The following is a 13,647-nucleotide window of genomic DNA, read 5'->3' as shown; positions in this document are numbered from 1 at the left end:
TTTGGGTGCGCAATTTAAGTGCCAATAGAGCCGCTACTACATACTAAAATGGGTCCTCAAACAAAAATGGGCATCTATGTTGGTTATGATTCGCCATAAATTGTTCGCTATTTAGAACCCTTGATAGGAGATCTCTTTATTGCACATTTTACGGATTGTCACTTTGATGAGACAGTTTTCCCGTCGTTAGGGGGAAATAAGCACGCTAACGTTCTTGGAGAACGCCGCGAATTGTCGTAGTATGCTTCCACTATATCTCATTTAGATGCATGCACTACCTAATTTGAAACTGAGGTGCGAAGAATTATAGATCTTCAGAGCATTGCTTAGAGCATGGTAGATGCTTTTAATGATCCAGCTAAGGTAACAAGATCACATATACCTACTGTAAATGCATTTGCACGGATATATGTACCTCGCGTACGTCACAATCCCGCTTGGGAAAGTCGAACCGTCCCCGAAGGTAAGGAGGTCACATCTTCCACGTGACACGGTACATTGGCGGCTAGCCAATCATCTGTTCCGACCCTGAAGTGTGACAGACCCTTTAGTTCAAAGGATTCATAACCCCGAAAGAGGAAATCAACACCAACTAGTGACCCTAGTTTGAATTCGACCATTGGTCACTCATCTGTTCCAACATATGAGGTTATTCTAGATTACGGTGATGTCTTAGATGAGACAACTTGACTTCCCAAGAATCACAAGATTTCGGTCCACTACTCAGTATTTGATGAGGTTTGGAATCGAAATGACATCATGCTTAGCGATGACATCGAACCACGTTCCATTGATGAATACTAAGGTAGAACGAATTAGTTTAAATGGAAATAAGTAATCTAGGTCGAATTCGATTCGCTTGCGAAACGTAAAGTGTTTGGACCTATAGCTCCTACTCCATCACATGTGAAGCCAGTGGGGTACAAGTGGGTTTTCGTGAGGAAACGTAATGAGAGGAATGAAATAGTGTGATACAAAGCACGCCTCATACTGCAAGGCTTCTCTCAGTGCCCTGGAATTGATTATGAAGAGACGTATTCCCTCGTAATGGACATTATAACGTTCTGCTACCTAATCAATTTGGTAGTTTCCGAAAAATTGAATATGCACCTCATGGGCGTGGTAATCGAGTATCTTTATGGGGATCTAGATACGGAAATCTACATAAAAGTTCCAGAAGGACTTCCATTGACTGGTTTAAATAGTTCTAGACCACAGAACACTCTCTTTATTAGATTGAGGAGATCACTCTACGGATTGAAACAATCTAGCTAGATGTGGTATAGCAGTCTGAGTGAATATTTGACAAGTCAAGGTTATGTGAACAAAAAATTATGCCCATACGTGTTCATAAAGAAGTCACATTTTTTATTTGCAATCGTTTCAGTTTATGTCAACAACATGAACCTCAATGGAACTCCTGTAGAGCTGAGGAAATTGTCGTGCACTTGAAATCGGAATTTGAGATGAAAGATCTTCGGAAAACTCGATATTGACTCGACTTGGAGATCGATCATTGTTTGGATGAAATCTTAGTACATCAATTGAACAACACCCAAAAGGTGTTACGACGTTTTAATGAGGATAAAGCGAAGCCTTCGAGTACATTTATGGTCATTCGGACTCTAGATGCTAAACGAGATCCCTTCCGTCCGAAGGAAGATGAGGAAGAGATTTTTGGAATCTAAAGTTACTTACCTAAGTGGAATTGGGGCTTTATTGTACTTGGCTTAATGCATTAGACCTAACATCTCCTTTGCTGTTAATCTTTTGGCTAGATACAGGAATGCGCTTACACCCAGACACTAGAATGGTATTAAAGACATTTTTCGCTACCTCAAAGGTACGATGGATTTAGGCTTGTTCTACACCCACGAATCTGCCAGAGTTGCCGCCCCCTTAGTTCTCGGATTTATTCCCGCCTTGTTGGTTACATAGATTCTGGATATCTGTCTGATCCACATAAGGCACGTTCTTAAACGGGCTATATCTTTACCATTGGAGACACTGCTATATCTTGGAGGTCTACCAAGAAAACGCTAGTTACGACTTCTTCGAACCATGCTGAGATTCTCGCCCTGCATAAAGGATCAGGTGAGTGCTTTTGGTTGATAGCAGTCATGGAACATATTCGAAGTACTAATGGTCTTACTTCCGTCGTTGACCTTCCTTCAACAATCTTTGAAGACAATGTTGTATGTATCAAACAGTTAAAGAAAGGACGCATTAAGGGGGACAACACCAAGCACATAGCGCCGAAGTTCTTTTATTCTCACCAGCAATAACAACATCAGAACATTGAAGTCAAGCAAATTCGTTCCTAGGAAAACCTGCCCGATCTCTTCACCAAGTCATTGCCCAAGTCTACTTTTCAGAAGCTCGTCAAAGAAATCGGTATGCATAAGTTATCTGAGTCGAATTGCTTGTAATTCTCTTATTTGGAAGTTATGTCTAACTCAGGGGGAGTATCCAGAAGCATACTCACTTGATCTTAATGTACTTTTTTTCCTACAATTAGGAGCATTTTTCCCACTGGGTTTTTGCTACCTAACGAGGTTTTGATGAGGCACCCATCCTGGGATGATCATACTCCATTGAGTTCACTACTTTCATCCTGTTTGACTTTTGTTTTAGACAGTATGCATACTTCTCACTTTTCTCCTTAGTCTATGGGTTTTTCTCCCACCTTGAGTTTTACCATAGTGAGGTTTTGTGAGTTTTACTACCAATGCATACTTTCTTTAAATATGACACTCACATTCGCCTGTTGTGCCACCAACTTCATCAACTGTTTTACACACTCAAGGGGGAGTGTTGCAATCATATTTGGAATAGGAATGTAATTATGTAAATCATAGTGTATCTAGGGATATCTTGTATATTCCCTTTAGTAGTCTAATTCCTATTAGAGTTGTAATTCTAAAGGGTAAGGATTTTACCTATCCCTCTATTATAAATAAAAGCACAATGGGGTGATACAACACACACCTCACAATTAAATCTCTCTCTTCTCTCTCTTACTACCGTTGGCCTCCGTCTCTCTATTCCCTTAGAATAGCTCAGTTAAATAGGCCTACAACAACCATTGAATTAAATGATAGTCATTTTTAGTGTTTCTTTATAAAACCATATTTGTCCATTTTAATCACTACAAGTGAAGTGAATGTCTTAAAAATTTTGAATTTGTACAAGGATGATCTATTAATGATGAATTGAAATATAACGGTTTGGGCCATCAAAAAAAAAAAATTAACTAGCCATACAAAATAGGTGTCAAAATGTTCGTGAAAAAATGGGTATCTCCAACTCCAATTCCTAACCCTATATATACATATCATCATTTTATATAATGTAGGAATACAATTCTTTTTTGTTCAAACGTAGAAATATGTTAAAAGCAGAACAGAGTGGTGTTAAGTCTTATTTTGTTGAATTTTGAGGAAAAACAATTAATTTTTTTTTAGATGAAATGATAGTAGTTTTATAGCAAAATTAAGAATTGATACAAATATCAAAGAGTACATTCCATATACATTCAAGAGGTCGGTAAGACTTATTTTTGTAATTATATGACAGTTCAATAATTTTATTTTCTCTTTTTGTTTTAATTAATACAAACAATGTTGGGGAATCAGATATTAAAAAAGGGGAGAACTGAACTTTATATGGAGAGGTAAAAACTCTTAATCAATTATAAGTATTATGTAATCACTACGTTAGTTAAGTTCAAAGATGTGGAAAGTGGGAGTAGTCAGTTCAGATTGTTGGAAAACCAAAAATGTTGCATGTAGTTTTCAAGAAGATATTAGAAATATTTTATGATGATATGGCTAAATTAAGAAGTTGATCAAGATAATATGTGTATATTAATTTTCTCTACTCTAAATCAGCTTAGTCATGATTTAGGGTTTTTAAAAAGCTAACTTGTTTTAGGAGTTACGACCAGTGCAAAGACTAAAGAGAAACCGATTGCGTAACCAGGTTAGTGATGTTATATAGCTCATCCTCGAGATGGCAAGTCATCGTAAAAATAAAAGAAAGACTAATAAAAATGGTTTGAAAAATTTTAGTTTTAATCAAAACCCATGTTATAAGTTTTGTTTAATGATTAGAACAAGGTCCATATTAAAGTAGTCCAACTAAAAATGGCCCAACTATAATAAATTATGATTTGTCGATTTTACCCCTAACTTTTTTAGGTTGAGTTCTAGATTTTCGTCGTTAATGGAGTTCATCGTTGTTTTGCAGACCTACTTCCTTTTCTTTGAAACAAAAATATAAATCCTCATACTATTTAATTTATATTTTGTATTATTTTGTTGAAATGTGATCGTCGTTATTATTCATAGTGTATTCGAGGTACTGTTTTTCAATTTTTCTTCGTCAGTAGAGTTCATCGTTTGTTTCTCCAGAAAATAAATTTGAGATCTGCATGCTATTCAATAATAACGGCGGGTCACTGTTTCTGGACTATAAAAATAAACTGTTTCTGGATTTTAAGTAACATTATTTCTGGAATATAAATGACTATTTCTGGAATCTAATTTCTGGAATCTAAATCACTATTTATGGATTCAAATGAAATAGACACACTGTTTCTTAAATGTAAACTAGGAAAGAAATAGTGAAATTCACTGCATTTGGATTCAAAGCAAAATAAGCACCTTGTTTCTGAAATATAATCAACTGATGCATGAAAGAAAAGAAACAGTCAAAGGTTAAAACATAGACTGTTTTTGGAATCTAAGTCATTGTTTCTAGAATCTAAGTCACTGTTTATGGAATTTAAGTCACTATTTATGGATTTTGATTCTTTCCAAATACAGTATTTATTTGTGCACAGATAAAATAAACACTGTATTTGATTGTTTTATTATTTTTTTTCTAGAAACAGTGTTATGTTTTGGGTTCTCCAGAAACAGTTTTATGTTTTGGTTCTTTTTTTTTCCAGACACTTTTTTGCCGATTTCTGCCATTAAACTTCTTTGAACTTGTTTCGGCGGCTTTGTTCCAATGAATGCTTACTTTTTCAACTTTAATTTGGTTGTTTTTGAAATTGGGGAATTCGATTTGATAGGAAGACAAAGAGTTATTATGGCGGTTTCGTGTTGGGTTGAGGTTGGTAAAGAATTAAGACAATATTAAATCATTCAGAGATATTTACAGAAGTGTAGATTTGTAGTGGGTTGGGCTTTTAAGTGTGACCCCTGTACAATAGTTTTGGATGATTTTTTATTAAACTTTAAGCATTTTTGCTTAAATAACATTTTGGGATGTTTTTGGTTAAATATTTGTTGGCCCAAGCCCTTTTCATTAAAGCTCTCTAAAAAAAATGTATCATGGAGTTAGGATCATGATAAGTTTATAGTTCATCAATTGTTTTCTACCAATCAGGTTCTCCTAAAATCCAGTTAGATATTTTCAAAGGCCATGAAGGATGAAAACATTCCCCATGATGCATATGAACCCCCTACATTTATATTTAACTTAAATATGTTCATCCATAACAGAATTATGAATTTGCTATGTGGAATTTGTGAGTCAAAGAATCAAAAGAAAATATAAGCAATTAAGGTTTAATCAAACATTAAAAATTTCGAAAAAAAAGAAAAGAAGGAAAAAATAAGGGAAATCACGACCAAGCCGCGGCTCCAGCCACACCATCACCCAACGTCAATGCCAAGCCATGCCTGACTGGCCTGCATCCCTGCTGTGCTGAGCTTGCAGCTTGAGCCAACGACAGGGATGACGTCAGCCCTGCATCATCAGCCTTTTGGGCTTGCTGCTCAAAGTCGACCAAGCCTGCTGCCTGAGTCCTTGGTGCTGGGCTTCACGTCTATAACCCATCCCAGAAGCCGACAAGCTGCTGGGCATCTCACGTATTGGGCCATTGCTAGCAGCTTTGCGTTGCCTAGCCTCGCCCCCTTTCGGCCCGCTGCTACCAGCCTGTGCCTCCAAGCCTAGAACAAGACCTATTGCAGGATCGTGACCCGTATGCAGGCAACATTTTTTTGCTGGGTTGCGTCCTTTTTTGACCTGATGCTATATTTTGGCATACCCTACTTAATAATCGTTGGTCTGAAGCCAACAAAGCTTATATGACCCTGAATGTCATTACTTGGCTTCCACGATCAAAACCTGAATGGTTATGATCTATTGAATTAGTTAAAGTGACCTGTAGTCCATTAATTTGACAAAAATCCAAATCTTTTGGCTAAAGTCCACTTTATTGGCATTAACGATTCAATATTTTATTTCTTTCTTTGAATCGTTGACTTCCTTTCGTTCCCAAAACACTCACACTTGGGTTCCTGAAGCAAACCACAAATTCACTACACTTAGTTATTTATTGTATTATATGTGTTGAAAAGACCCCTTTTATGGACCAGAAGTTCATGCTAAATCGAACTTAGAGTTTTGAATTTAGAGCCTTTGAAACTCGAAGTTCCAAATCAAAACGTACTCCATGAAACCCGAAGCTTCCATGTTTTAATTAAATCAATACATGCCTATAAAACCCGTATGTTCTAAACTATATGTCTGTGACTTTCCATATGAATAACCACGTTCCTACTCCCTCTGTTTGAAGGACATGTCGAACATGAACAAGCTCAATTTCACCATTCTGGAAGTATCCAGAAAAAAAACTACCTAAAGTGGGTTCAGGATGTGAAGCTCCATTTCACCACCAAAAGTCTTCGAGTCACTATTGAAGAGTCTATAGACCTTCCAGTTGATGAAGCTAACAAAGTTATGGCCATGATCTTCATCCGAAGACACATTCATGATGCATCGCAAATCGAGTACCTCACTGAAGAGGATGCATGCGCTCTCTGGCTTGCTCTGGCCAATTATTTCGATCACAAGAAAGACATCTGTTTGTTTAAAGCAAGACACGAGTGGCAGCACTTACGTTTCAAAAGCTTGAAGTCTGTGAATGAATGCAACTCTGAGGTTTGTAGAATCCGATCACTGCTCAAGTTTTGTAACGAGGACTTGACTAAAGAGGATCTCCTAGAGAATACCTATTTGACCTTCAATGCCACCAATATTGTCCTGCAACAACAATATAAGGAACAGAAGTTCACCAAATTTTCGGATTTAATCTCTGGTTTACTTCTCGCTAAAAAGTCGAACCAGCTGTTAATAAAAAATCATCAAGCTCGACCCACTGGCTTTAACGCTATGTCTGAAGCACATACGATTAACACTGGCAGCCACAAACAACAGAAGAAGCGTCGTGGCCATGGAAATGGGAAGAAATCCCAACCACGAGCTCAAGTTCAACAAAACAGAGGCCCTGCCAAAGGAGGAAATTCGACCCAGAAGCGTAACTCTTTGACCCCTAAGGCCTCTAACTTCAAAAACAAGGGAACATAAGTATCATTCCCATCGTAAGACTAACTTTGCACAACTAGAAAATCCAGAAGATATTGCCACCACCAGTATAGAGATTTCAGATTTTCAAGAGGCAAATCGCTCCTATGGAAGAATAAATTTATTTTTAGTGATATGTTTCATGTTTGGGAAGGATTCCTTATAGTGTCTAAACCCACTAGGTGTGGCCGAAACCACCCCCCTCCCTCACCCCCAAAAAAAAAAAAAAACTCTTTTTTATTTAGTTTATGGTTTAATTTTTCAGACAATTTCTAAGTATTTGGAATAATTTGTTTGGCTTGTTTTGAATTATGGATAAATATTTTATGGATATTATTTCTCGATTGACTAATTTTTCTTTTCAAAATTTCTCGATTGGTTTATTGAATCAATAGAATTATATTTATGCATGTAACTTATTCAATTAATTTATTTCTATGTATGTCTTGTGGGGGGAAGTTAGTTGTCTAGCTAATAGTGTGTCTACGCACACCATCTTACGTAGGCGACACTATTTTACTAACTTCGTACCTAAAAATGCACCTTTGACAACCCTCTCAGGTTCATCCAACCTGATTGATGGATACAGAAAGGTCCTATAATGTTGTCTAAGGGTACCAAATTGAACATTAAAGAGGCCTTATATTCTTGCTGTTTCGGAAGAACGTTGTTGAGCTTTAGAGATATTTGAGATAATAAATATCATATTGAAACCGTTGGAGTATTCACTTTTTATGAATATGGCCAGAAGAGTTTCACGAGAAACTGGAACGTCTTCCAAGTGGGTGATACATCACGACCATTCGAGCCATTGAGACCCACCATGTGGCCGACCCTATGCTAAGGTTCCAGAGCATTTCGTTGCTTTGGCATGATCGTTTAGAACATCCAGGATAAGATATGATGCGTTGTATCCTCAAAGGATAGCACGAGCATCTCCTAACTCGAAGTTTGAAAGTTATTTTGGACATCTGTCTTGCAAAACATGCTCCCTAGGGAAGTTGATTAGTCAACCCTCGGCTACAAAGATTATTCATAACCCCTTATGTTTCTTCAGAGTATTCAAAGGGATATTTGTGGACCTATCAAACCAACATGAAGACCATTTAGATACTTTATGGTTTTAGTTGATGCATCAACATGTTGGTCACATGTCTACTTACTGTCCACCCTGATTCAAATTATTAAGCTTAGGGCTCACCACCTTGATTATTCGATTAAGTCGATTCGACTGGATAATGTTGAAGAGTTTACGTCATAGACTTTTGACGATGATTGCATGTCTGTTGGAATTGAAGCAGAACATCTAGTACCCTATGTTCATACCCAAAACAACCTGTCAGAAGCTTTCATAAAACGCCTTCAATTGATAACTCAGACCTTGGTTATGCGAACCAAGTTGTTGGTATCTACCTAAGGCTATGCAATATTGCTTGCAATCATGTTGGCCCGCTTAAGGCCCACCGCTACCCAACCTTATTTATCACTACCATTAGTTATTGGGTACGAGCCTGATGTCTTGCACTTACGAGTGTTTGGGTCCTTATAAAAGAATGAGAATCTGTGTCGGTTATGATTTGCCATCGATTACACACTACTTAGATCCCTTGACAAGAGGTCTCTTTACCACACATTTTGTGGATTGTCACTTCAATGATACATTTTTCCCATCGTTGTAAGGAGATAAGAACCTTAATGTTGTTGTAGAATGCTGCGAATTGTCATGCATTACCCCTACTATGTCTCATTTAGATCCCTCACTACCCACTGTGAAACTAAATTGGATCGTATTCTAGTCTATATAGCATTGCTTAAAGCATGCCAGATGCTTTTACTAATCTAGCAAAGGTGACAACATAAAATATATCAGCTGCAAATGCACCAACAAGGATCGACGTACCTACCATACATCGTAACATCACCCCAAAAGGACAAGTCAGCCCTAAATGAGGGTCAGCCACACCTACCATGCATCCAGGTACATTGCAGCTAGCCAATCATCTGCTTCTACCTTGAAGCATGGCAAACCTCTTGGTTCAAAGGATTCACAACCCTGGAATAGGAAAACAGCACAAACTAGTGAACTTTGAATAAATCTGATCATTGCCAACTTAACCTTTCCAACGCAAGGGGTTATTCTAGACAATGGTGACGTCTTGAACGAGATAAATCGGCCTCTCAAGAATCGTGAAACTTCTGTCCATTATGCAATTTTAGGTAAGGTTTGGAATCAGGTTGAGATGATAGTCAACGATGCATTTGCATACACAGTAGCTACTGATATCATGTTAAACGTTGACATTGAACCAAGTTTCGTTGATGAATGTCGATGTAGAACTAATTGGTCAAACTAGAAACAAGCAATCCATATCGAACTCGATTCGCTTGTGAAACACAAGATTTTTGGGCCATAGCTCACACATCATCACATGTGAAGTCCATTGGCTACAAGTGAGTTTTCATGAGGAATTGTAATGAAAAGAATGAAATAGTGTGATATAAGGCACGCCTTGTAGCACAGGGTTTCTCTCAACAGCCTGGGATTGATTATGAGAAGACGTATTCTACCGTAATGGACATGAATACGTTTGCTACCTTATAAGTTTGGTAGTTTCCGAAAAACTGAATATGCAGCTCATGGATGTGATAACCGCGTATCTCTATGGGGAACTTAATACGGAAATCTACATGAAAGTTCCAGAATGACTTACATTGACTGGATATTATCCTATTAGAGTTGTAATCCTATTGTGATAAGAAATTTACCTTCCTTACTACTATAAATAAAGGAACAATGGGTTAAGCTAACACACACCTCTCCCTTCTTTCTCTTGCTGCCACACCCTCTCTCTCACTATCCTTTATATTGTTCAGTTAAATTGACCTAGAACAATCATTTAATTATATATAATGCAGTGCATTTTTTTATTAGATGAGCTAATGTAAGTAATTTAATATCTTTTAAATGAACAATGAAGATCAAACAAACAAAAGAAAAACAAAAAGTTCAAGTTCCTTAGTGTCTTGTTCTAATTAATTAATTAATTAATCTCGCCAACAGGCTTCGCCTATGAAATTTTTGCGCTGATGATCTGCTGGTTGTTTAAGAAACAATACCTGGCTATTAACTCATTCATTCCATCCAATGAAATCATCAGTAGAACTTGTCTTTAAAATAAGGGTCATTTTGGTTCTGGTCTCTAATCAACCTAATCGTTAGACTGAAATCTTGTTTGTTTAAATATTTTGATCAAGGTCCTTAGCCTCATTTAAGAGATTTAATTCATGCATTTCTGCATTTAATGTCCCACAAATTATGAAATTTAGGCAAATCAAATAATATTTTTAGAATATAAGAAGTACTTAAAAATCAATTTTAGAGTAATATTGTTCTTCACAAAAATTATATCCAAAAAATACTGTACCCACAAAATTATTAACATATTTTAAAAAAATAACTATTGATATATATTAAAACATATAATTAGTATGGGTACATTTAGCAAAATAAAAAATGGGTACAAATAAATTAAAAAATATGGGTACAAATACAAATAAAATTTTAAAAAATATGGGCATAAAAAAGAATTAATATATGGGTACAAAATGAAAACTGAAAGGAAAATTGGTACCAAAATAAAATTAAAAAAAAAAAAAAAAGGTTGCAAATTAAAAATGGATACAAACTAAAAATAAAAATATATGATAAAAAATTTAGCCATAAATATAAATATACCAAATATAACGTTTCTAACACTAAATGAATATATTTAGAAATAAAAAATATTTTATTATTAAAATAATTAATGACGTTTATTAAAATCTAATGACCTTGATTAAAAATTAAAAATGAATAAAATTTTAATCAATAGAGTATGACAAATAAGGATGGAAACTTAATTTTTTCTTAAAAAGTAATCAGTGTACCTTAACATAATTGACAATATAATTCATACCTAATTAAATTAATGATTTGTATTGAGAATTTCTTTTGAGCTGGCTTGCAATACTTGATCAGTTGGTCCAAATTATTAAGTCAGTAACATGTTTGTGCATTCTGCAGAATTGTAACACCCGAAAAAGTTTTGGGTAGACAGTGCTTTCGGCACAATCTAAATATTTGATGTCGATATTGAAGATCAAGTTAAAATGTGTAAATTAATAATAAGCATAGAGCATTACAGATTAAGGCTTCAATGTCTAATTTCCATCGTTTACAGTGTTTTATTAGGGTTTGAAGTTTAAGGACATTTTCGATTTTTGTGTGTTTACTTAATTTATTCTTATTTAGCCACTTAGTACTAAGGTCTAATGATATTCTTTTTCACTTGTAATTGAGAGGTCTTAGGTTCGATTCTTAACAAATGCAAGTTTGAATAAATTATTGTTAGCCCATTATGAGGCTAAGTCCACCTCTCCCTTTAGTGCAGATAATACCGTTTGTTAAAAATAAAAATTATTCCTATGTGAACTCCTTGAGCTTTTAGAGCTAAGAAGCATTATAGATAAGACATTTAAGCGTTAGATTTATCTTGTGTCTTACTATCAGTCAATATACTATCAAAATGAACAGCTATGAATGACCAATAAAAGGCAGAACATGATCCTAGAGCCAAAAGAACAAGGCAAATCGACGCTTTCGAAGAGAACAATGACTCGCATCATACTCACGTCTTCATTGTGACATATGGGATTTTTCAGCCAATTTATATCGTTAGCAATGTTTTATTAGGGTTTTAAGTTTTAGGAACGATTTTTTGTATCGTAGTAATGTTTTCTTTTCATTTGCTGGACTCCTAAAGCTTCTATAGGTAAGAGGCATTATAAGTAGGACATTTGGGCATTATTTTTGTTATCTATCTTATTATCAATCAATAAAATTTGAGGCATTTCTCATACTTCTAGTGGATTCCAACTATTTTTCTTTTTAATGGTTATCGTTCAATTACATTCTCTTTGTTACAGAACATCAGTATTACTTAGTTAAAACATGTCACATGTAATAATTTTATTTATATTTCAAATTCTTTATCATATTACCTGAATGTGATCCATGTCATTAAATTTTTCCGACACGAAATGGACACAACCCGTCCAAATTTATCACATTACATTTGTAAGTACTCAAAGGTTGGCCTCGGATCATACGTAACCAGAATATACCAAGGGGAAAGAGGAGAGAGGGGGGGGTGTGTTGTTATTTGCCCAAGTGTGTCCAATCTTGCCACCTCTAGTAGACAATTTAGTGGCTCCAAAATTATTGAACATAGCTGTGCATGTATAACTACTAATTTTGTACCACAACTGCATATTAAAAATATTTTAACTCCTTTCGACAAAAAAAAAAATATATATTTTAACTCCGTGGGCAGAAAAATATAGTATTTCTAGGGTATATACGATTGTATATATCTATTGGTTGAATGTTTTAGTTATTTAGTGATCGGGTTGACAAGAATTCAGATCAAAACCCATATATTATTCCGTATACGTACGTCCATATGTTTGTAGGCAATAGAGGGTGGTTTGTGCCGAATTCTTAGCATTCCAATTGGTTTTGATGCTTGATGTGAAATATTCTAACACTCAAATTAAAACCTTATGATTGTAGTATATGAAAGTAAGGATCGTTTTAGGCCGGGGATTAGAAGGGATGCTAATCTGCTCAAATTATTCTAAAACACTAAACTAGACTCAAAAATATACTTATATGACTCAAAACAAACTAAAAAAACTCAAAACAGCACAAACTAAGTTAAATTGACTCGAAACGGACTCTAAGGGGTTATTTGCACGAATTCTAACTTAACTTTGACTCAAAACACTTAAAAACATAAATTTGGACAGATTCTAACTGAAAGACACAACCAAGTAAAAGGGGATTGGATTTTGGACGAAATTAAGGTAAAAACAAACATATTTAAAGACTTAATTAACTTTGGACGAAATTAGGGAAAAATATGGGTGATAAGCTAGCTAGAGGGTCCTTCTCCACACATGACACACTTGCATACAAATTGATTTCCAGTTGCTTTTCCAATAAACCATGAACCTCAACACCCCAGATTAATCGTGAACAGCACTAATTAACCCTCAAATTTTACTTAAGTCATTGAATTGGATGGAATACACATCGGCAACCAAATTATTCTTCAATAGTTCCCTACATGAACAGCATAATAGAGATACAATCAAAGATCATTAAGCTTTGTGAAAATCATAAGCATTGACAAAGCATTCATAACTATGAATAACATGATATTCCTACCA

General features: G+C 35.5%; 1 protein-coding gene across 1 annotated transcript; it reads left to right on the top strand.

Moving 5' to 3' along the window:
• Window positions 1-6,753: 6,753 nt before the first annotated feature.
• LOC137717103 (uncharacterized) lies at window positions 6,754-7,380 on the top strand. Its single transcript, XM_068456412.1, has one exon. The coding sequence runs from the start codon at window positions 6,754-6,756 to the stop codon at window positions 7,378-7,380; it is 627 nt and encodes a 208-aa protein (XP_068312513.1).
• The last annotated feature ends 6,267 nt before the right edge of the window (window positions 7,381-13,647 follow it).

This window comes from Pyrus communis, chromosome 15 (assembly GCF_963583255.1).
Source record: "Pyrus communis chromosome 15, drPyrComm1.1, whole genome shotgun sequence".
Lineage (NCBI taxonomy): Eukaryota > Viridiplantae > Streptophyta > Magnoliopsida > Rosales > Rosaceae > Pyrus > Pyrus communis.
Note: the sequence above shows the minus strand (reverse complement) of the source record. Positions and strands in the feature narration are given on the sequence as shown.